Source organism: Oryx dammah, unplaced genomic scaffold, assembly GCF_014754425.2.
Source record: "Oryx dammah isolate SB20612 unplaced genomic scaffold, SCBI_Odam_1.1 HiC_scaffold_1, whole genome shotgun sequence".
Classification (NCBI taxonomy): Eukaryota; Metazoa; Chordata; class Mammalia; order Artiodactyla; family Bovidae; genus Oryx; species Oryx dammah.
Window position 1 is genome coordinate 101790316 of NW_024070185.1, and position 25434 is coordinate 101815749.

Genomic DNA, 25434 nt, shown 5'->3' on the forward strand with positions numbered 1-25434 from the left:
GATAGATTTTACAATCATTACAAAGCATTTTAATGTGATAGATTTTAATGTTAAGTGGGGTCAGAGGATATAAATCCTGTCTCACACTGATCTCAGTTATGTTAAGAGAAAAATTACACAGGGGAAAAAATTTGAAACCGAGGGGTAATAATGTGCCAAGATGCCAGCAGGCCTTCTCTCTGGGGAGCAGGATTATGGGTGGTTATTATTTTGTTCTTCCTGTTTTTCTATATTTTCCAAATGTTCCAGAAGGAAGGCATAGTGCTTTCAATATCAGAAAATAGCAATATGCTTAAAAGGGGGGGCAGCACTTAACTCTCTGAACCTGCAGAGCACCGTGTAGTACTGACCCCCAGTTCTCTCCATGGACTAAAGGGGTCAAGGGCGGGGCTTTCAGAGACAGTGGAGAGCCCTGCTTGGGTAGAGTTTCCGGACAAGGACACTGGACCACAGGCCTGGACACTCTGACTCCTGAACCTCTTCCCGAGGAGGCAGGTCAGGCTGGGAGGGCCCCTTGATCCCACAGTTAAATTCCAGTCCCCGGGCAGAGGGATAACGAGCAGATGGCAGCTCTCCAAAATTCTGCTTGTAAAAAAGATTTCTGAGAAGATGAGCAAAGAAAGATTTACAGTGTTCTTTTCCCATTCCCTGGGACTCCCCTGACAGAACAATTGGGAAAATAAAATCTCTGTGAAGTTTAAGATGCAGGATGGAGGAAGCCTGAGACCGAGCAAGCTTTTGCTGGAATTTAGCGCACAGCATCCGCGGAAGCCATTGTGCCCTTTGAGGGGTCTTCCTGACCCCTCTGCCCCGCCCCTGGCTCCCTCCTCCATGAAGGCGCTGCTGCAGCTCTGATGCTGCTTCGAAGGGCTTGTCTCTTCTCTGCTTCCTCCCTGGGACAGACGGTGAGTCTCAGTCCTCACTCATTCCACAAGGGCTGGCCAAGAGCCTACTGTGTGCCAGGCCTGGAGAGAGCAATGTGAGCATATCTTCAGGGCCCCTGGGCACCTGCAGCCTGAAGAGAGACAAGGCTGTATTGGGCCCAGAGTGTGTGCCTGCCTGTGAAGCTGCTTCAGCCGTGTCTGACTCTTTGTGACTCTGTGAACTGTAGCCCCCCAGGCTCCCCTGTCCATGGGATTCTCCAGGCAAGAATACTGGAGTGGGTTGCCATGTCCTCCTCAAGGGATCTTCCTGATCCAGGGATCGAACTCGCATCTCCTGCAACACCCGCGTTGCCGGTGGATTCTTTATCTGCGGAGCCACTAGTGAAGCCCAGGCCCAGAGTAGGTCCTCAGAAAAACCTGCTTGCCCTGGCTGGGTGAGAAAGCAGATTTTTGGCCTCCGAAGGAACCATAACATGCACAGACATCACCGTGCAGCCACCTTCCTCACCGGATCTGGAAGGGTAAGCTGGAATTTGGGACAGGGGAAGGCAAGTAGAAAGAACGGGACCTTGTGGATTTGGGCAGAACTGGATTTAAGTCGCCTCTGTCACTTGTGAGTCCAGGGTCACTGAGGCCGGCTGCTTCTGCTCTCAAAGCAGCACACGTTGATGCGCGGGGCGGTGGGGGGCGCACAGACAATGCCCACCTCTCAGAATCCTGTGAGTAAAATGGAACACAGTGGGGGGGGTCAGCATGTGGCGGAGCCCACTCCCCTCTCCTAGTAGTGACTCCGCATTGAGAAGGCAAATCAGGTGTAGAAAAGCATTATCCAAGGAGTTGGGAAAAAAAAAAAAAAGGTGTCTGAGAGAATGAAAATCAACGCCCAGTGCACAATTTGTATTCTGTATCACTGGCAATAGTGGCGTTTTCTTGGTCAGTTCTATAAATAGGCGAGCAGCAACCTTGAGAATGGAGAGGAGGTTAATGCCTTTGAGGAGAACAAGAGGGAAGGCTGGTGCCGGAGAGGGCCTGGCAGGTCACCGAGTCTCCCATGCACCGCCGGCCCCCAGCGCACTGCAGAAGGGGACCCTGGCAACCCGAGATGGGAAGGGACACAGAGGCACAGCCCAGACACAGGAAACCAGCCCTGGGCAAGCGGCTTCCCCCGTGCACCTTGGTCTCCCCATCACCAGCCTGTGGGACCAGAAAATGTGAAGGCCACTCCAGGCTGTACCATTCCAGAACCTCTGATATTGGCTCTTTAGGGGCAGGGGGTAAATGTGGGCTTTCACTGGGTCTTTGAGAGCTTGAATATCATCATCTACTGCTGCCTTATTTTTCTGGCAAAACTGCAGAAAAACAGGATTCCCGAGACAGCACTTTCCATGCCTAAACAGGCTCTGGGAACACAGTCCTGGTCCCGGGGCCATTAGAATGCAGTGAGGAGGGCTCCATCCAGGGCGCTTTGACTAAACTCTGTGTGTCATGCAGGGAAGGTGGGGAGGAGGGGAAGGTCTAGGAGTGCAGTTTCTGCTTTTTCTTGGCTGTCTTATCTCTCTCTCTTTTAAAAATAACCATTTGCTTATTTTTAAAAGCTGTCCCTGGCAGGAGGTGAAGGGGACAACAGAGGATGAGATGGTTGGACGGCATCACTGATTTGATGGACATGGGTCTGAGCAAACTCCGGGAGCTGGTGAAGGACAGGGAAGCCTGGCATGCTGCAGTCCATGGGGTCGCAAAGAGTTGGGACACAACTGAGAAAATGAACTGACTGAATGGAAGGATTAATTCCTAAAGAGAGCTGGCTGGCGCTTTCTCGCCCTGAAAGCCCTTCCACCTGCCTATCTCATTCACTCACCATTGCCACCTTGATCCCTGAGGCTCAGGCCATCTGGAGGATAATGTGGTTCACCGGTTAGGTGCCCAGGCCATTCATTTCACAGAACTGGTGGCTTCTCTCACAGGCAAGCCTCAGCAGCAAGCAGCCTTATACAGCAAGGCAAACTAGAAAGGACTCTGGTTGTGAAACAGACACTCAGGCATATCTCTATTGTGTTCTGCTGGGTGGTCAAGGGCTATGCCCTCCTCTTGCTGGCCTCGGTTTTGCCAACTGGCAATGAGCTGGTTCCTAGGTGGTGCTAGTGGTAAAGAACCCACCTGCCAATGCAAGAGACATAAGAGACGCGGGTTCCATCCCTGGGTCAGGAAGATCCCCTGGAGGAGGGCATGGCAACCCACTCTGGTATTCTTGCCTGGAGAATCCCATGGACAGAGGAGCTGGGTGGGCTACAGTCCATGCGACCGCAGAGTCAGGCACAACTGAAGTGACTTAGCAGCAGCAGTGAGCAGAAGGGAATCCCTGACTGCTAAGACCCTGCCCCAAGTTAAATTTGAATGTCCTCTGGTTCATTGCTATATTTAGGAGAAATGAGGTTGCTACCAGGTCCTTGAACCAGATCTTGAACCTCGGGGCTCTGAGGTTCCATATCAGTTGGGAGGGACCAAAACGGTTTAGAAAACACCAGAAGGGCAGATGGAGCATCTCAGGTGTGGCAGGATATGCACCCCAACTAGGCACTATCACAGCAGCAGAGGGACCTTCAAAGGGACCCGATGGCTGGGGAGACAGCCTCCAATGGGACTGCAACCATGTGTCTTTGCTCTTCACAGGCAGCGGCCTATGTGTGGTAGACAACATCCAAAAGCTGCCTAAAAGCAGTGTGCCAGTGCCTGCTGGTGACTGGCGACCACACCCTTCCCGTGCTGCAGCAGCCTGCAGAATGAGCCAGTCTCCTGATCAAATGCTTATAAGCTGTGCCACTTCACACAAGTGACCAGCCCTCTCTGTTCATCTGCTTCCCTCCTGGAAAACGAAGATCTCCTTTCCCCACTCTCTAGGTAGAAGAAGCCTGTTAGCACAGTGCCTCATACCTAAGAATTCAATGAGCTAAGGCTAAACAAATCCCATGAGATCTGGGGAGAGTCCCCTGCAAGCAAGAGCTGTCATCAGAGCCCCCTGCTCCCCTGCTTGCTATCACATGTTTACCGGTGACACTCCACCAGGGGGTTTGCCAGCATGCCACCAGGTCACATCACAGAGGAATCTCGATCTGCCCAGGCAGATGGCACGGCTGAGATATTACCCATCACCAGATGATGACGCAGGCAGTGTGCTATGATTGCGGGGATGTAAATTATATGTGGATGTCTTCAAACTTAATAACTGGCTAGTTGGATTAATGCTCTCAGGAGGCAAATCTGCCTCACTCAGCTCTTCAAAGCTGACTCTAACACCCCAAAATCACAGACCAGGCGACAGAATTCTCTGCTCAGCAGAAGACTGAGAAATAGACTGGAGGTAGTTACAGTATGAAGGGACTGGGGGGTGGGGAGGGGTTGTGTTAACACAGCAGGTGCACACATGTTCCCGTGTTTAAAAACATGCACCAAAGTGCAAGCACAAGGTCACAAGACCATTAGGCTACTGTCTGGAGAGGCAGGTATGAAAGAAGCATTCTGGAAAACTCTTGAGTGAGGACACATAATGGTGAGTCATCCAGCTTATTTCAGGGCAAGGTCTTCTCTTCTGGGGAACAGATCAATCAGAACAGAAACTCAGGAGGGAGGGCTGGTCTAAGACTCAGGTTAGTGACAGAGAAGAGAGGGAAGGATCGTGCTGGCCTGCTCTTCCTGATTCCACCTTGCCTAGCTGGGTTTTGTGTTCAGAGTCTCTGGGCTCCCATCCTGGCTCTGCTGTTGACTTACTGTGTGACACAGAGCAAATGACTTAACCTCTCTTTACCTGTGCCTGCGTTCAGAATGCCACTGTTTTAAGGATTATCAAGATAGTATAAACTACCTATACAGTACATATAGTGTCACGGCAATAAAGAATCCGCCTGGCAATTCAGGAGACAAGGGTTCGATCCCTGGGTCAGGAAGATCCCCTGGAGGAGGAAATGGCAACCCACTCCATTATTTTTGCCTGAGAAATCCCCTGGACAGAGGAGCCTGGCAGGCTATAGTCCACTGGGTTGCAAAGAGTGGGATAGTACTGAGCGACTGAGGAACAACAATCTGGTACGTGGCACAGAGTTGGTGCTAAAGGCATGTGAATTTCTTTCCTGGGCCTGCCAGCTCCTTCTCTAAACAGAAGCCCTAGAAACCTCTAAAACTCTCATCTGTGTGGACACAAACACCTGAGCAACTCTAGCCTCTCCCTCCCAACTTTCCTCCTCTTCAGAAATGTCCTCTCTTTTGATCGATACTTCCTCATATCAGCCCTGACTTTGACACTCAGCCCCTTTCTCACCACCTCCAGGAAGCCTTCTTAGACAGTGACTGAGTTCCCTTTTCCGAGAGCAGCCGGCACACTTGTATGTTTTTGTTGCCATCTATACTATAGCTTCTGTATCACCTTCATACATTCTGTCTCTAAGACTGCAAGAGAAGCTCCTTGAGGCACACTGATTATTCTGTTTTCTCTATCCCCTCTCCCTGCTCCTTCTCCTCCACTCACTACCCGTTCATTCATTTATTTGCTCATTCATTCAAGATATCCATTGGGCTTTCAAGATGCTAGGCAGCCCCAGGAATTTGTTAAAAGAGGCCACAGAAAGAGCAGTGCACTGGCCTGGGGCCCAGGTGCCCTGGATCATAATCGCATGCTTGTTCACACTCATGTGAGCATACATGTCTCCGACACACGTGGAATTCAGAGAAGCAGAAGGGGTAGTGGTTTAGAGCCACAGCTCTGAAGCAAGACTTCAAGGATTCCATTCCTGGCTCTGCTATTCACCAACGGCAACCCCAGGCAAGTTACTTAGCCAGCCTGTGTCCCAGTTTCCCAGGCATGAGATGGGATAATAGTAGTATTATCTCACAGGGCAGTGGTGAGGATTAAATTCGTTAACATGCATAAAGTGTTTAGTGTCTGGAAGCTAGGTAAGAGGTACAGAAGGGTTAGGTGTTGTTATTACTATGGAGAACCCAGAGTAGAAGTCGCAACCCGCCATCCATGGCAACCACGGCTACATTCTGGTGTCTGTCCTTCTCGGTTTGTTCTGTACATTTTACAAACACATGGATGTTCACATACAAAACTATTGTTGTCTGAGGTCTGCATAGGTTGACTCATGCTTAACATCTCATTGACATCTTTTTTGTCAGCTAAAAAAACGTATTTTGAGGATCTTTCCTTAAAAAGATCATCTCTTCCCATAATACACGGCATTCCCTGGCTGAGATGCACCACTACTGAATTCCAGCTCCCCTATTGCTGGAAATTTATGTTGCTTCTCAGTTTTGCCAGCATGAACAATGCTGCGATAACATATTTATACTTGCATCCAATTTTCTACACCAAAGAAAAGTGGAATCCCAGAGACTGTGTTTTTTCATATGCAAACCTGTCCCTCTCTGTGTAGTTCCTCTAACTACCTGCAGGGGGCAGCACTATGACACCTGAGCCTGTAAAAGGCATGAATTCGTGGCCACCCCCCCACCCCACCCCCACCCCTCCCGGCCATCTATGGGCACTGCGGATGGGACTGAGTGAGGGCTTTCCAGTGATTTTTTTTCCCAAAGCAGAGTTCACTCTGGTGCAGGGATCCAGCCTCCTACATGCCTTCTTCCACAGGATCCAGAAATCTCCTAGTGTATGCAAATCTTTGCTTTATCTTCCAATTTCTTCTAGAGATGAAGTATTATATTGCAAAACACCAAAATTAAAAGGTGGCTTTGGGGAAGACCCCTCAAGAGTTTTAAAGTAATAGATGTGCTCACTAGAAAACTATTCCCAGACAGAGGACCACATCGTCCTGGCTACGGGACTCCAGGCAAGTTCCTTAAGCCCTCCAGGCTGCACCGTTCTCACCTGTTTTGCTGTGGCTGTTTAGTCACTAAGTCGTGTCCAACTCTTTTGTGACTCCATGTACTTTAGCTGGGCTCCTCTGTCCATGGGATTTTCCAGGCAAGAATACTAGAGTGGGTTGCCATTTCCTTCTCCAGGGGAACTTCCTGACCCAGGGCTCGAACACACATCTCCTGCACGCATCTCTGGCATTGCAGGCAAATTCTTTCACTGCTGAGCCACCAGGGAAGCCCTCTCACTTGTTAAGTGGGGTTATTCATGCCTACCATCACGGCGTTGAGTGGACAAAAGGAGGACAGACAAGATAACGGACACAAGGCTTCTTGCACTGGGCATGGTACATAGCAAGTGTCCATAAATGATGGTTAACATTATTGATCACAGCAAAATTACAGGGATGACTATGCGTTTTATTCTTCCCACTGCACCTATGAAGAAAGACTGTCTGGGTGGTCAAGTGTCTTATGCAAGGTCAGAAAGAGGAAGAGAGGCAAGGCTTGAACTTGAATCTTGGATTCTCCAAACTCATGTATCTTTTACCAGTAGTTCAAGAGGGTTCAGATAGGGACTTCCCTGGTGGTCCAGTGGCTAAGACTACAGGCTCCCAGTGCAGGGGACCCAGGTTCGATTCCTGGTCAGGGAAGTAGATCCCATATTCCACAACTAAAAGATTCTGCTTGCTGCAATTAAGACCTAGCACAGCCAGATAAATATATATATATTTTAAAATAAGTTCAGGTAACACAAGGCCAACCGTATGTCAAAGCCACAGAAGATGGACAAGGAAAGGGCCTGAAAAGGGGGCTTGGACTTACAGGCTGCAAGTAAATGAGACACCTTGGCCTCTTGAACCCTGAGCTGGTCCCAGGTGCAGCCACAGACACTGGAAAGACTCTCCCCACTCAGCCCCACTTGGAGGGAGGGTGGAAACTGGCGTGTGGACTCTCTCTCTGTGCATATTTTAATGGCACAAGAAAGTAAAGCCCTAATTAACACTGTCTTCAGAACTCCTTCCTCTGTACCACGTTTTATCTGTGTTAATTATCACCTCTTACAGGGACCACTAACTGCAACAGCTTTCCAGCCTCCTCTCCCAGCCTCCAAAATTAGTCTCTGCAGGGCAATCTGGACATCCTTTTAAAATGAAGTGGGCCCTGGCCCTGCCCTGCCCCAAACCATCACAGTGCCTCTGCAGCCTGCACAGTCAAACCTGCTGCCCAGCCGGCCTCCTCTCCTGCCCTGCCACCTGGCCTTTTTATAGTATCAAGAGCTCCAAGCTACTTACATGTGCTGCTCCCTGTCCCTGAATGTTCATGTCTCAACGTGCATGCATGCTCCCTCGCTTCAGTCATGTCTGACTTTTTGCGACATTATGGACTATAGCCCACCAGACTCTTCTGTCCATGGAATTCTCCAGGCAAGAATACTGGAGTGGGTTGCCATGCCCTCCTCCAGGGGATCTTCCCGACCCAGGGATTGAACCCGAGTCTCTCCTGTACTGCAGGCAGATTCTTTATGCTGAGCCACAGGGGGAAGCCCTACCTCAACATACTCAACTTACATATAAGTGATTATTTTATCAACATCTTTCACAACAGAGAAGACAGGAGATTCTGGTTTGGTCATAGATGTGACCAAATGTATCAGTGACCAGATGTATCAGTAAATATGTAAAGATAGGAGACTGTGGGTGATCCCACGTAAAATGAGAGACACTGAAAAATGCAACTAAAATTGCTTTTGTCCTGAAATTGACCTCTTGAAATTGAGTGCCAGTGAGGAATTTTTACCTCTGCTGAGGTACCAGTGAGTTTCCTATAGAATCTGAAAGAATGTATTAATTTCTCTTTTTGCTTTGGTTACTAGGAAGTTCAGAATTCCATTTGAATATGTAATATCAATCCTATAAGGGCAACACCTTGCACGTGCCTATGTGTGTTAACATACACACACACAGTACACTTTCCAATATTGTTTCTGATCTCTCTGCCTCTTTCACGATATGCTTTTTAGGTTAATTCACTCAGTTATTTTTGAAATAGGATGTAATATTAATTACAGATATATTAACAAATAAGTAAATTGGGATACATGGCTTCCCACGTGGCTCAGCAGTAAACAACCCTCCTGCCAGTGTAGTAGATGCAGGTTCGATCCCTGGGTCAGGAAGTTCCCCTGGCGAAGGGACTGGACCCCACTCCAGTATTCTTGCTCGGAAAATCCCCAGGACAGAGGAGCCTGGCGGACTACAGTCCATGGAGTCTCAAAGAGTCAGACATGACTGAGTGCACACACGCACACAAATGGGATACAAAGAGTTAAAAGAAAGTGTTAACCATTTCTTTGCTCACTTCTACTTCTTGCATCCCCAATCTCAATCCTGGAAATTCATCTTCTATTATTCCTTATAATAGATTCTCTCAATTTTAAAAAATAAATAAACAGGGAGTTTGGAGGAGAATGGATACATGTATATGTATGGCTGAGTCCCTTTGCTGTTCACTTGAAACTATCACAACGTTGTACCCCAATACAAAATAAAAAGTTTAAAATAAATAAAGAGGATGTTCAATCACACCAGTCACATAGGCGGTGCTCGATACAACAACTGCCAAGCAGATGAGTGAATGCTAAAGGCCATCTCGACCATTAGATCTCCTCCACATGCAGTTGGAAGCAGAGATAACTTTTCGCAGACGCTTGGGCAGTAACTGGGCTTTCTCATCCTACCTCTCTATCTCCCTCCACTTCTCAGAAATCCTTTGCTGCTGCTGACTGTGGTCTAAGAATGCACGTCATTTACAAACAGAAGTCCAAACATCGTCAGTCTAAATTCTTACGGAATGTCGACATCAATCGGGTGGCAGTGTGGTAAGAATTCAATCTGTCTCCTAGAAGGGCAGCTTCATTGTCGTGTACCTACCATCTGCATGCCCACTGGGGGCTAGATCGAGACCAAGATGAGCCCTGACATGGCCCATCCATTCTGGCTCTTTGAGGCCATTTCACCACCTAGAGCTGCTGTACCCAGGGAAGATCAACTGAACTGCAGAGCAGCTGTGTGAGCCCAACCAAACTACCTCCCAGAAACGCAGCTCCACATAAAGGTCAGGAGGCACCATGACAACACACGTAGGAAGCAAACATGAAAGGAGGAAGGTAATTAAACCATTGGGAAAATGTGAATGCGTAGAGATACAGGCCAGGGAGGTGGTAGAGAACTGATCACTAGTTGACATCTTCTTTCCCCCTTTGCAGTTTTCTTAATGATGTTTAGATTTGCCTTGGAACCTAAGTAGATTTTCCCAAATCAGCTGTGCATCCCCCTCCTTCTCTTTTCTTTATAAGTTTGACCTTCTCCAAAGGCTCCAGTGTGAAGATACAGAAGCAAATCTTTGCTCCAGTGCTGAGAATGCCAGGATCCCAGAGGCTGGAACGGGCACCTGACATTTCAAAGCCCCTGCTCTCCAGCGTCTTTGCTCCTAAATGTCTGAGTGAGCCAAGGCTGGGCAAAAAGGGAAAACACGGAGGATCAAAAGTGCTGTCCTTGGGGATAATGCCATGAGAAATTTACAAGAAGATAGTGACAGAGTGACCCTCCCTTTGCAAAACATCTCATAAGATGAGGACAGAGCCAATTCCAGAAAGATATTGACTCCTTTTTTAATGCAATTCTTCAATTATCCACTAAGCCTGGCTTTTAGTCTCTTATAATTTAGTAAATTGCTTTACAAATGTTCTCTTAAATTCTGTCTCTTTATTCTTTTCTTTTTTTCCTTTAAGGAAGAACTAACAAGTTTCTAGGAGTCATAGATATAATCATGAGATGCACCTCGATGGGTTTGCAAGGGACTGTTTGTTGTCCAGAATCAATGTCCATAGCACATCCATCCATCAGGAAAGTCAGTTTCTGTCAATATCATTTTCTCAGTGTACAAGTGGATACACAGATAGGGAGTGGTAAAGAATCCTCCTGCCGGTGCAGGAGATGCAGTTCCATCTCTGGGTCTGGAATACTCCCCTGGAGGAGGAAATGGCAAACTACTCCAATATTCTTGCCTGGGAAATCCCACGGACAGAGGAGCCTGGCAGACTAGAGTCCATGGGGTCACAAAGAGTTCAACGAGACTTAGCAACTAAACAAACAGCAATTATCTATGTATCTATGTATTTAATTTGTGAGATATTCTATATGCCACTTATATGTACGTATGTGCGTGTTCAGTGGCTCAGTCGCATTGGACTCTGCGACTCCACAGACTGTAGCCCACCAGGCTCCTCTGTCCACAGAATTTTTCAGGCAAGAATACTGGAATGGGTTGCTGTTTCCTTCTCAAGGGGATCTTCCCGACCCAGGGGTGGAACCCACACCTCCTGCACTGGCAGGCAGAGTCTTTACCACTGAACCACTTTGGAAACCCCTATATATGTATATACAGCTATTCAAACACTAAATATGCAAAGGAGTTCAACTTCACTATTTAAATTATATAAATTAGAGTAGGATACATTTTGTCTATCAGATTGGCAAAAATGGAAAAGGAATATGATATCCAGTGTTGGCAAGGCTGGGGAAAAATGAGGCATCTCATACACTGCTAATGTTGAAGCAGGGACTGTAAAAAAACAAACTCTTCCCCAAGAGCACTTTGGCAACAGTTACCAAGCCTGAAAAATCTGCCCATTCCTGGAGCCAATGCCACCTCTAGAAAGACAATCCAAAGAATTATTAGAGATGTGCTTCAATATTAATGTACAAGGATGTTTAAAGCAGAAATAAAGATAATGCCTTTTAAAAAATCAGTCCAACAAGAAGAAATTGGTTAAATAAATCATGTATCTCTTTGTTGTGATATATTATGCAAGCATTAAAAATCATTTTGAAGAAATATTTATCAAAGTGGGGAAAAAAACAGTTGTGATACATTGTCTGGTGAAAGAGGCAGGCTTCATGACTATGTTCAGAATGGCAGTTTTCTAGGAGGTTCCCAGGGCAAATTTACAGGCACAGACACACAGGGGACTGGAGAGATAGGAGTCAATTGTCCACAATGGTGGTTTAAAGGGGGATTATCAAGATTTGGGGTTTCTTCCTTTGTGTTTTTCTGGGTTTCCAAGTTTTCTAAATGGAACCTATCTCTCTTAGGTCATTAAAACACACACACTTGTGCACACAAATACACATTGGTATTTTAAAAGCTCAAACAGACTCCTCTGCTCCTCATGTTTTCTATGAGCTAAAGAAAATGGCCTTTGATTTGCCCAGTCTGCAATGGGGCTGACAGCCCCCAGTCTTCTACACAAGGCCCGGCAGACTCTGTCCTCATCCTGTCCAGAGGGCAGAGAGCAAGACAGATTCAAGCCTCTACCAGTCAGTGAGATGATTTCATAAGTTACGGGTTTATCCTAATGGGGGTGGAGTTGAGGTCACAGTTATCTATTTAAGGAATTTCCACAGACAACGCACAAAATAAAATCCTGACAAAGGCCAGGGTATAGTGAGAGGGGAAAGAGAGGGGACAAGGAGAAGAAGCAGCATGGACGTGCCACCTCCGTACCTGCTGTCTAGAAAATGACATGCATAGAGACTTCCTGGGAAGGGGTGGGGCGGCCACGGCCTGGGTTGTCTGGCTCCTTGTGGCTTTTCTTGCTAAGTGGAAAAAACTGGGGGAAAGACGTACATTTACTGACCCAGCTCTGACCAGCACCACGGCTCATACACCCCGCTTCTCAGTTGTTAATAGAAGCTGTTGAGGGCAGTGGCTGTGAGCAATGCTTTGGAGGCAGGAAGACCTCAGTTCAAATCTTAGGCTTGCCAACCCTCATCTGTATGCAGGCGGCCAATCACTTCCTATTCCAGATGCTGTTTTCTCTCCCTGGGGGCTGTGTGAAAAGTCAGTATGCGAAGCCCCGGCAGAGTTCCTGGAGCCACACAGAAGACCCTCCATGTGGCCATAGGTATTAGTGTGCTCAGTATTGCCAGCTTGTAAGCATCTTGTGTTACGTATTTTATACCAAGTAGAACATCATTTGGCAGGAAAACAGACCCCAACAGAGTGGGTAATCAATCAGTGTTCGAATGAATAGATAGATATGGGCAGTGCTTCAATACATTACCTGTAAGGCCATCAATATGGAGGAAATTGAACAGAGAAGGAACACAGAAGCTTAGTAACTTGTCTGCCATTTGACTACTCTTTCCATCACAAGTTTATGGAAGAGGAGTCTGAAAATCAGAAAGGTTAAGAAGTTTGTTCAAGACCCTACAGGTCCAAAGTGGCAGAGTTGAGCTTGGAACCCAGAATGTCTGACTCCAGAGCCCAGATTCAAGCACAGTAGGATGCTCCCCATCTCTGGTGTTGGGGTGATGGTCACAGTCCCTCAAGTCGACAAAACCTGGCTTTAAATCCTGGCTCGGCCACTTTCCATCTTGGTGACAACAGGCAAGTGACAAATTCGTGGCAGTTTTGCAAAAGGAAGTGAAAAACGTGGTACGTATTAAAAAGGCTGTCGTGATGGTCAATGAATTTTATATATACAAAGGTTATTATTGTTCACAGAGCAACACTGGGGGAAATACATACTCTGGGTAATGATGAGAGATAAGGAGGCCACTACCCAGAGGAAGCAGAGGGGAGAAGAGAAGGTTTCCCATAGGTGGAGTAGCTGCCTGTGGGCAGCAGGTCTGCTATGGAGAGGCACAGCGGCCATAGGACCATGGGTGGAGAGAAACGGAGCCTTGCTGCTTGTCTGACCAAGCGTGGACTACACTCTGGCACAGCTGGGGAAAAGGACTGTCTGTGGGTAAAAAAGGATCGGATCATGGGCAGCCCGAACGTCAGGGTCAGGAGCTCGGCCTCTGCCCCACAGGTTCCCAGCTCCACTGTGAGGCGCTAGGCAGAGCACAGTGGCATCAGACCCAAGTTTCTAAAGTTCACTCTGCCTCCAGGAGGCGGAATGGACTGGCGAGCAGATGAGCACGATGGGAGACAGGCAGACAGCAGGGATGCCTCTGCCCTTGGCAGTGGTGATAGGGGTCGGGGGGAGTGGCCTGAGACCTGCTGGAGAGAGGTCAGGCCGGGAGAGTCTAACTCGCCACCGGCAGGCGCAATCCCTGACAGGGATCGTGGAGAAGCTTTCGAACTGTGGTGTTGGAGAAGACTCCTGAGACTGTAAGGTCATCAGATCAGTCCATCCTAAAGGAAATCAACCCTGAATATTCTTTGGAAGGACTGATGCTGAAGCCACCTGATGCGAAGAGCCGACTCATTGGAAAAGACCCTGAGGCTGGGAAAGATTGAGGGCAGGAGGAGAAGGAGATGACAGGATGAGATGGTTGCATGGCATCACCGACTTTGTGGACGTGAGTGTGAGCAATCTCCTGGAGACGGTGAAGGGCAGGGAAGCCTGGCGTGCTGCAGCCCATGGGGTCGCGGAGTCGGACACGACTGAGCGAATGAACAACAGCAGAGAGGTGCCATCAGAGGCTCAGAGATAAGCCAGAGCTTCCAGGGCAAATACAAGTCGCTCTTAATACTACAGAAGAGCTGAAAAAATAAGTGAAAATAAATACACTAAAGGGAGGAAGAGATCCTGTTCAGAGACAACTCAGGTAGAAGATGGGTGAAGAGACAGACATTTGGAGGGAAAGAGGAAGGAATTTGTGGGTGACCTGAACATTCTGACATGCCCTGTTGACTTAAAAAATCTCAGGATTTGGAGGAACTCTTGGAAGGGGGAGAGGGTTCAGGAGAGTTGGGGAAAAAATCTGGGAGAGGGCGGGGGAACCCAAGAAGAAAGAGGAAGGAGGCAGAAGAGAGAAGAAAAGGATAAAGATGATGCTGGGTCCAGATACACCAAAGGACCCCACATCCTCTATCTGGGGCCGGGAGGACAGAAATGGAAGAAGGAAAACCCATCCCCAGGGACTTCTGAGCAAAGTTTCTGATAGCTGGATTCTCTTATTAATCAGAAACCTCTTAGTGAAGCCTAGAACATCATTTCAGAAGTGGTTCAAATAAACTGCAGAGGCTTTTTTGTTTGTTTGTTTCAAGAGTGGCTGCCCATGTTGTCAAATTACCACTTTACCTGTATTAACTGCTTAAATGGGTTCTGCAAACACCTCTATCTTCTCTACCTCCTCATCAGGGCCCCTGGGGAGCCCATCAGGGAAGGATGCTGGGGAACAAGGTTGGGGACGCAGCTGACCAGGGGGGCTGTCACACACTGGCCTCTGGGCCACGCATCTGTCTTGCCTCCCCACATTTTTAAGGGAAGTCGAGACATACAATTCCACTCAACCCCTGGGCCTGATGACTGCTGCAAAATGAAAACGCAGATGCTGACATCCAGATAGGAGCAATTACATTTTTAAAGAAACTCTGTCTACGTGGGAACATTGATTACATTTAGTAAATGACCCTGCAATTCAAACAGTTATAATGGAACATGAGAGCCTCAAGTTCCAATATTTTCTGCCAAATATATTTTTGCTTTTTTTTTTTTTAAAAAAAAAACAAAAACAAAAACAGGCACAACAAAAAACTGTCAAAGCCAAGCAAACTCAGTCAACAACATTTTTCATTTCACTTCTTGCAGTGGGACCTCCATGGTCTTATTTCTCAAACTTTTGATGTGCAACAGCGTCAGTAACCTGTTCATGAGGACAGTGAAACGAGCTCACCGGTGGGGGAGTCTGAGTCACAGAGAGGCAAAGGGAGTTAGCTGCCCAAGGTCACAGCCAAGTACACTCTCAGATGAACCCAGGTCCATCTCCAAAAGCTGCCTCTTGGGTACAGACCTCCCTTCCCTTGATTTTCCAATTTATCAGCTGGCCGTGTGCATCTGGGATTGTGCTCTGAAATAAAGACGGGGACAGGGTGGATCCACGTCTTTGATCAAATCTTTATGTGGATAAGTGGGGGTGGGGAGGGGAGGAGGGATGGAATCCAAAAGAAGACAGGCTTTCCAAACTTCAGAGTGGTTAAGAATTGCCTAGGGGGCTTGCTGGGCTTCCCTGCTGGCTCAGTGGTAAAGAATCTGTCCGCCAGTGCAGAAGATGTGGGTTCGATCCCTGGCCTGGGAAGCTCCCCTGGAGAAGGAAATGGCAACTCACTCCAGGATACTTGCTTGGAGAATTCCATGGACAGAGGAGCCTGGTGGAGCTACAGTCTATGGGGTCACAAAAAAGTCAGACACGAATTAGCAACTAAACAATGGGGGCTTGTTAATTTGTGAATCACCTCTTCTAAGGCCCCAACTCCTGGGTGTTTGAAAACACCGTTTGATGTCACTGTGCTCTCTTCTTCCCTGTAGCCTGCATCTTTAAAGTCCTATAAAGAGGACATCTTGGGACCTGTTTATGGGAGGATGATGTATTTGCTTTGCATTTGAGAGGATGCTGATATTATGAAAACTCAGGTAGAGAGAAAAAATAACTATGAAACTGGCTGCCAGCTGAAGCAAAGCCACAGCCAATTTAGCAGCAGGAACACAAATTCTCAAAGGGGAAAGGAGGCAAAGGGGCTGGGACTGGAAAAGAAGAAGGAAAAAAAAAAACACAGAAATTATGCATTCTCAGATAAAGCAGCTTTGAAACACACATGTGATTAAGAGAAACTTGCCCTTCACCTAAAATGCTGAGGTTTCTTGAAACCTGCCAGAACGGTGTTTCTTTCTTTTTTTTTTAATAAGAAAAAAAATAGAAGATACAGAAGATATATCTCACCCAAAATTGGTTCATTGATTGCTTCAGAATGCATAAATGATTCTATTTTGGAAGCTCACACCATCAGGCTGGGGAAATAACCCACTTTGGGGAATGTGATTTTAAAATTAAGAGCAAAGTGACACATGAAATAACCGAAGGGGTCTCATAGGGTAGACTTGGTGGGAAAAGCTATTGCCCACCCAGTCAGACTACACTTTTTTAAAGACTTTTCATTGAAACAGTTTCCTACTTACCAATGTTTTCACACTTGTTCAGTCATTTGATCCCTACAGCCCTGGGAAGGAGGCAGGTGGGAGATTGCTGCTGTTGTTTAGTAGCTAAGGTATGTCCAGCTCTTCTGCGGTAGCTATGCCCATTTCACAGTTGCAAAGCTGAAGTTCAGAGAGTCACATGACCTGCCCGCAGCCACACAGCCGACTTCCTGGCACACGACACACTAGAGTCGATGACTTTCCTTGAGTTTTCTATTCAGCACCCACTACACTGCAACCCCTAGACTTTCTTAAGCTATTATACTCAAGAACTAAGGCGTCCTGAACTCTTCAGCATGGCATTAGTAGTAAGAGCATTCCATTCATTCGGTGAATATTTCTTTATGTATTAAAACACCTACTGTGCGCCAGTCGCCGTGGAGGTATTGGGGTATGTGAGTGAGCAATGCAGATCAAATTTCTCACAGAGCTTACTCACAGTGGGGAAGGCAGGTGATAAACAGTTAAAATGTCCTTCTAGTACTGACAAGTGTGCTGAAGGAAATTAAAGCAGGTTATGAGGATGGATGTGGGGGAGTGTGGGAGCAGGAGATGCCTCTGGAGAGGGTGGCAGGGAGGCGGAGGCAGGCTGGTATCAGAGCTCTTAAAACACTTGCTGTCCTGTGTCCATGAGTAGTTCCCAGTCTCCCTCATGACTCCCTGGGGGCACAGGCTGCATACATTCATCTCTGATTTCCAAGTACCAGCCAGTGGCCTGGGTGCAGTAAGCGCTGTTCAGAGCAGCTGTGGACAAATGACTGTGCCTGAAGCCAGGACTAAAACACGCTGCTTTCTCTGGATGTGTGAGCATCAGGTTCCCCACTTGGTCGAATGAAGCCTTTGAAAGACCCCTGAACGTCAGGCACAAAATGTGCCTTTTGCCTGCCTTCCAGCAGGGGGCTGGCACTGCCTTCTATGCAGATAGCTGTTTAACCCTAGGGCTGAATTCCAGGGTAGGGAAGTAAGGCAAAAGGGCCACTGACGTCCTGAACCCATTGGTGACTCCAGGCTAGTCAATTTTACCTCCTTGAGCACCAGCCTCCTGACTTCCCTGCCTCCCCTGGGAGGGAGAAAGCGTGAAGCAAAGAGCAGAGGCACACACTAAGCCTCTTCCCAACAGTGTTCCGGTGATGCAAGGCTAAAATACAAGTGCACCGGCCCCATGGGGGTGCCTCCTGCAGCGACGCCAGGAGTGCACGGGAGCGGAATGCAGAGTCTGTTTCCTGCTCCTTGCACCCTTTCCATCCGCCCTGCTGGAAAAGTAAAATGGCAACGTCTGCAGCCCAGGAATCTTCAAAAGGTGACCCCCCACCCTGGGGGGCGCAATTAGAAGTCCTCATGAGCTCTACGTTAACATCAGATTCTTGGTTGAGGGTTTAAGAAACAGAAAGAAAAAGAATTGACTTTGAAAGATCTGTATTGCAGCCTCCAGCTACCTCTAGCCATGAAATGCCATTGTTCCCCAGCAGAGCCTCTGGTCCGGAGTCCCTAAACGGTGGAGACCAGACGCTGTCCTTCCAGGTCATCAAAGAACCTTGCAGGAAAGCCAGTTGGAGCCTAATCCCCATGGATGACTGCTTCAGTGCAAAGCCCTCTGAAGGACGGCAGGGGGTATTACGACTCGGAGAAGCATGTGTGCGGTGAGCGCGAGCAGACAGGCAGGCGAGGGGCTGCGTGCGCTTGACAGGTGCATACAGGCTGTGTGCCGTGCGGCTGGAGGCAGGCGGAGGTGGGAGGCAACAACACGGACAGAATCCAGTTGGTTGAGGGTTAAAGGATCATACTTATCTTTGCAGCTCCATCCACATGATGAATCTGTGGCAGGTAATAAACATTGCCGTTGGTCGGGAGGGGGTGGAGTGACAGAGAAACAAGAAGCTAGCGCTGGAGTGATTCCTATATCTCTTTCCTGTCCAGCTTAAGTCAGGAGGCAGGAATCGTCTACTATAAAAATAACAATTCTGAGGGAAAAAAAAAAAAGGTGTTCTCTTCTACCTTGCAAAATATTTCTTTGATTTGAACAGTAAATAACCAGTTGAAAGGCACCATCATTTTCTAAAACCTTCAGGATCTACTTGAGCCAAATAAATACACAAGGTTAAATTAAAGAAATGGACTCTCTCAAGGTACTGCATCACACTCTGGATCCAGCAAGCAAACATCTATTCAATAAAGGTTTTATTAATAGTGAGCTTTCAACATGTCATGGCTGGCAGGACTCAGAGGACCCAAGAATGAATACAGGGCCAAAGGAAAGTCTGCGTGTCCCCATGAATACATTAGCCAGGGTTTTCCAAACTGAAAGACAGGAATGAGATAGGGAAGGAGGAGCTGCGTTTCAGACACCAAGTTGGAAGCGGTAATAATTTGTCATGGCTTCAGCTAACCGTGTACAATGTGAAAATGACAAATGTGTCGTTTAGAATGTGCTGGACCAAATACAATAACATATTATTATGGGCAGATTCTCCCTGGGTTATTATGCAAAGGAAGGGAGGGTGTGATAACTCTAATTAAATGAAAGGGCCAGCCCCTGCTTTAAACTTCTGGAATATTTCAAATTCTAATATGCTCCTTGGATGTACCCAGCGGTGGTGGGGGAGTGGAAATTCAGAGACTGTAATGAAGCTGTTTAATTTTTATCAAGATGAAAGACAGGCCTTCATACACACATCCCAATAACACATAGATAGCTCTCCCTTTCTACTACCCGATGAATCAGGGACTCAGACAGCAAGCCAAGCAGGTGAGTGAACTTGATTTTGAATACTCCCAGGGTGGTGCTGTGCGTGCCACAATCCTATTGTCACTTTCTCATGTACCCTGGAATATCACAAGGGCTAGTGTTCCTGGGCTGAGGGGAGCGGTCAAGTTCCTATCAGCACAGTGTGTAACCCACCAATTTTTTGATTTTGTAGCAGGCTACCCAAGAGTGCCAAGATTCTTGTCTCCCAATCCTTAGCCAACTTCCTTTACTCTGCCTTAAACAAAAGCAATTCCAAAAGAGCACAGAAACCCCCACCGAATTAGACATATAAATGCCTTCTGGGTAGTACATATGAAGCAAATCACAGATTGTCTGAGCTGGAAGGGACCTTGGGCAGTCCCTGGCTCATCCACCTGGGACCCAGAGAGGGTCCGTGACTGGCCCAAGGTCACCCAGCAAATGTGCAGCAGAGTCCAATACAGCATCCTTGGTCTGGGGACTTCTTGGCCAATTCATCAAGCATTTTTGGCTGAAAACCTTTGAAAGGTCTTCTCTTTTGTTAGTATTGGCTTGGCTCCTGTTCCTTCAAGACAGACTTTTCAAAAATCCAACGTTTCAACATAATTGCAAATAGTAAATGGCTTGCCTTATCTGCGCCTGTCACTGCTGATTTAGCAAACAGGCTTCAAGAGAGGGCTGGGAGCTTCAGCAGACAGAGGATAAAGTCCTCCCTAAATTTGCTGTAACGATGGATACTTGATTTGTCAGACAGAGAAGTGGAAGAACCTTTGTATATTCAATCTCCTCTGTTCACTGAGAGGAGGTGACCCTCTCTGATTCATAAACTATTAAGTAACCTGATTTCTAAAATTTAATTTTCTTTTGACACACACACACACATAGGTGTGCGCGAATCTCTCCTTTGAGAAGCTCAGAGGATCTTTTCCCCCTTTCTACCTGGAGAAGAAAAATAAAGATTTTAAGACTGAAGCCATATTGCCTCAATAGCCAAGTGTCTATTGACAGTGAACAGAGAAGGTAAAGGTGGCATATATTTACATACAATGGGATATTATTCATCCACTAAAAAAGGAAATCGTGCCATTTGTGACAATACAGATGAACCTGGAGGACACTGTACTAAGTAAAATAAGCCAGACACAGAAGAATATTGTATGATTTCAATTATAAATGGAATATAAAAACGTTGAGCTCACGACAGCAGAGAGGAGGATGGTGGTTACCAGGGTCTAGGGTTGGTGGAAAAGGGGAGATATTGGTAGAAACTTCCAGTTATGAGTAGCTTCTAAGGATCTAATGCACAGCAAGGTGAACATATTTATTAATAATAATTCTAAACTGTATTCTTAAAATTTTCTAAGTGTTTACATCTTAAGTGTTCTTACCACAGAAAAAAAATAACATGTAAAGTGATGGATATGTGAATTAGCTTAATTGTGGTCATCATTTTGCAATATAAAGGTGATCAAATATCCCATATTCCATTGTATACCTTAAATAGCCCACTCCAGTATTCTTGCCTGGAGAATCCTATGGACAGAGGCGCCGGGCAGGCTATAGTCCATAGGGTCGCAAAGAGTCAGACACGACAGAAACAACTTAGCATGCAGCAACACACCTTAAATATATACAGTTTTTACTTGCCAGTTAGTTACACTTCAATAAAACTGTGGGAGGAAGCAAAAAATAAATGAATACAATTGAAGAGGAAAAAGGAAAACATGTCTCCTACTAAAGGCAACGTGGTATCCTGGAACAGGAAAACGACAGAAGCAGAAACACTGATGCCATTTGAATAAAACCCAAAGTTAAAAATCCCTACACCATAGCTTTTAAAGAGAGGCTGGCAGTGCAGAAATCCTAGTTAAGGGCAGTTGTACCTAATGGAGAAGCTGGGTCCTCTTTGGACTTTCAGTTAAGGGGACTCAGCACCCTGAATTTTGTAGAAATGTGTCAATAGCTGCACGTGTTCTAAACTGTCCCTGAAACCCCCACCCATCCTGCATGCTTAGGGCTCCTGAGGCCTCCGAGATGAGGTTCCGCCTCCTCCGTTTTAAATTCCACCCATGGAAAGTCCGTCCCCTTCTCGTCCCTGGAGTTAAGGTGACACAGAGCTGCTCATTTGCCTGTTGCTTCTGAAGGGTCCAAAGGGGCATGTTCCAGGCAGGTTACACGTCTGGCGTTGGCCGGGAGGAAGCGGGTCACCCGAGAGGATGGTGTTCCCCCAGCCTGGGCAGGAAAAGTGACAGGGACAAGGAACTGCCTGGCTCCCACTGGCTCCCATCTGTCCAAGGGCTGTTCTGCTCCAATCAACCCCTCCCTCCGGCAAGGAGAGTTCTGGAGCTTCAAAAGCTATGCCCAGTGAGTTTAGGTCGGACTCCGGAGGCAACAAGAATAAACACACAAGCGAAGGCCTAGTGCCCGGGGGCAGCAGCACCTTGGTGTAGTGGAGGGAGGTTCCAGGAGAAGATGCAGGGCGCCATCGACAGATGGGGAGGGCAGAACGGAAACTCTGGAGCGTCTCCAGCCTCAGAGGCGTGGCTGAGTCTGGGGTGGGAACTGAATGGGTGCTTGGTGTTTTTAATGCCCAGGTTTCCTGAGGCCTTTCCCAAGTCTATCACCTCCTGACGATTAAGCTACCCAAGTCCTTTTAAATCACCACTAAAATTGAATCCATGTTTATAAATGACCATTTGGATCAAATATCTTTCAAGTAAAAATTTGTCATCTGGGAACTCCAGACCTTTCAGGATCAAAGGCTAATGGGCTATTTCATTTTTAAAAATACGTGGAATGTCAGATAATGGGAAGAGATGAACTGTTGGGGGGTGAGGAGAAGACAGGAGGATGTTTGCCTGGAAACCCAGAGGGAGCTTTATCCTCCGCACCCCCAAGCAGTGTGAACTCATCAGCCTGTTTTCTGGGAGCAGCAGGGAAGTTTCTAAAATCCTCAGGGGCCCCCCTGAGGGGCAGACAGGTCAGGAAGCAGAGGGAAGCCAAGGTCAGAGGATGGTTGTACCCAGGTGAACAGTCAGGAAATGAGCTCTAGGGGCACCCAGTCACAGGTCACTAACAGACACGGGAAACAGCCCAGGGACCTCTGCTGCCTGAGTGTTTCCCAGCAGCCTGCAGTCCCTCCGCTGGAGTCCAAACACCTGCATGGAGGGGACCAGAGGCTGAGGTGAGGGATGGGTGGTGAGAAGCTGGGTCAGAAGCCTGCCCAATCCCCTGGGAAGCATTTTCCTTGCAGAAGCAAACTGTGTCACTGTTCCTTTTCCCCAAAACTCTTCACTTCTTGACACAGAGGTGGGGTGTGTGTGTGTGTGTGTGTGTGTGTGTGTGTGTGTGCACGCGCGCAGGGCATGCACCTGCAAAGCATCGCTGAATCCATACATAAACCAAACACTGTCCCATCTCTTACTGATTTTCAATAGCCCTGGGCATGAGATTAGCAAAAGCATACATGCCTTTAAAGAGCATGTTAAATTCCTCAGAGTTAGTTGTCATGAGGTTATTTTTCTCAATTAACAGACATAAAAAGCACAACTACTCTCAAGGGGGTGGGAGATTTATTCTTGACATTCAGGCAAACACCCCCTTCCATCAAGGTTGGGACACTTATGGTCCAAATGGAGAACCAGAGGTTCTGAGGGACCTGTCCCAGGATACACAGCCTGGTCCATAAATAGCAAGGTCAGGCCAGACCTCTGTGGGTCACCAGCACAGCCTCCTTGGACCACTCTGGAGTTAACAAAACTTTCAGGAGCAAAAGCCTCCAGAATAATGAGAATAACAACAGCAGAAGGGGAGCTCGCCCACTGATTACTAACCATATGCCAAGCAGACACAGTCCCTCTTCTAATGCTCCTAAGAAGCCTTTTCCCACTTTGTGGGAATCATACCTTTGCAGGAGCGTTTGATAATGCCTGTCTCCCGCACACTAGCCTTTATGCCCCATGAAGGCAGTGTCCATGTCTTTTTGCCCATCACTCTGTCCCAAGTGCCTGGTATCTATTTGCTGAAAAAAACCCAGATGTTCGTGTTTTAAGGAAATACTTTTAAGAAAAACGGGGCCCAGAAAGGTCAAGAGATTTGGCTAAGGACACACAGCATGGAGTTACTACTAATATGAGGTGCTTCGCCACTCTGCCCCGAAGTCAACCCCAAATCAGAGCCCTACCTTGACGGCTTCAGCGTGGGTCACTCGGGCCAGGGATTTGTCGTTGACACGCAGAATCTGGTCCCCGACTCTCAGCCCCTCCTTCTCGGCCAGAGAGCCCGGCTCCACCAGCGACACATAGATGCCCACGCCGTGCTCCGAGCCCCCGCGAATGCTGAAGCCCAAGCCCTCGTGGGCCTTGGCGCGCCGCAGGCTCACCAGGCGCACCTCCCCAGGCCCCGCGCCGTCGGGGCCGCCCCAGACGGGTTGCCTGTAGGGGGTGGTGGCGGGCAGGTAGAGGCCCTCCGCAGTATACTGGTCGAAGAGCAGCTGGTCGGAGCGCGGGATGACCAGCCGCAGCATCGGCAGCAGGCGCCGCTTGACCGGGCTGTCCAGCAGCACGCGCAGGGTGCGCACCAGGTCGAAGACGTTGCGGCGCGCGTGGTAGGCGTTCAGGCAGTGCGTGAATTGCTCCCGCTCCGCCTCGCTCAGCAGCGCGGTCAGCGCCTGGTGCAGCTGGCGCACGTTGGCAGACAGCAGTCGCAGCCCCGCGCCCCCGCCGCCGCCCGCCCCGGCCGCCGAGCCCAGCGAGCCGGTGGAGGACGAGCCCACCGACAGGCCGTCCAGCTGCGCGTTCATCTCCCCGCCGAGGCCCGGGCGGAACCTGGGCGCGCGGTGGGACAGCCGCGGCGCTCGCCGGCACTGGCGCGACAGCCGGATCCCGGGAGCGCGGAGATCGAGGCTGGAGTCTGGGTCTGGGAGCTGGGGATGGCGGGGTGGGGGGGACGCCGGGGGGATGCCGAGACAGGGGCTGGATCCGGGAAGACCTGGAGAAGGCTGGAGTCTAGGTTTGGAGGGCACGGAAAAGGTGCCTTAATCCTGGGGCGGGATCGCGGAGACCAATGCTAGATTCCCGGGCGCGCGAAGACCGAGGGGGTCGCGAAACGAGTCCAGAGGACGCGGAGACAGCGGCTGGAGTCCCGGCAGGGCGGAGACGGCGGCGGGGTCCCCAGGGACAAGGAGTTGGCGGCTGGAGCCCGGAGGTCGCGGAGACTGCGGCTGGAGTCCGAGGGGACGAGGAGAGAGCAGCTACATTCTGAGGGGCACAGAGACCACGAGTGGCCAGAGCCGGGAGGAGGGGCGCAGCAAAGCCGACCGCCCCGTCACACCATACCCGGGGCACCCCCAGCCGGGACGCCTGCTCCTCTCGGGCTGGGGGACCCCGAAGTCATAAATTGGGGTGGGGGCGCTCTAGACCCTGAGTCTGCAGGATCGCAGCCGGTGGAGCCGCGCGGACGTCCGGCAGGGGGTGCGAGGCATGTCCGAGGCAGCCCCGGGATGCAAACAGCCGGGGACCCCTGCGCCCCTGCACCGCCCGCGCGCAGACGGAGCCGCGCGGCCACGAGCCCGGACTTTGAGAACTGTTGAGCCGCCCGGGGCCGATCTTCCAGTGAGTTCCGAAGCCGTCGCTGTCGCCGTCGCCAGCCCAGTCTAGGCCCCGCCCCTTGCCCCTCCCCCTCTCCCTCTCTACCCCCCCACCTCGGCGCGGGCAGTTCAGGAAATGACGTCCCGCCTCGCGCCTGGCGGTTGCCTGGAGACGGGGTGAAACAGTCTAGCCCCAGGGAAGAAAGGGGTGAAAGTGGGGGTTAGGGGTGGAAGGAGCTCCAGTGTTAATGAGTTACCCCCACTTCTCCAGCAGGTGGCCGGGAGGGAGACGTGTACCTCAAAAACTGTTCTCTCCCACGATCGAGGCATGCTCATCTGGATCGCTTTGGAGCAACTGGCCAGTAAGCTAATTCACAACTCGAGG

General features: G+C 48.9%; 1 protein-coding gene across 1 annotated transcript in view; it reads right to left on the reverse strand.

Moving 5' to 3' along the window:
* The window catches only part of WHRN (whirlin), a 90206-nt gene extending 65126 nt beyond the window's left edge, over nt 1-25080 (reverse strand). The window contains exon 1 of the mRNA XM_040237513.1: nt 23646-25080. Coding sequence (XP_040093447.1) covers nt 23646-24263 — 618 coding nt within the window. The 5' untranslated portion in view covers nt 24264-25080. The remainder of the gene's footprint in view (nt 1-23645) is intronic.
* Nucleotides 25081-25434: the final 354 nt, after the last annotated feature.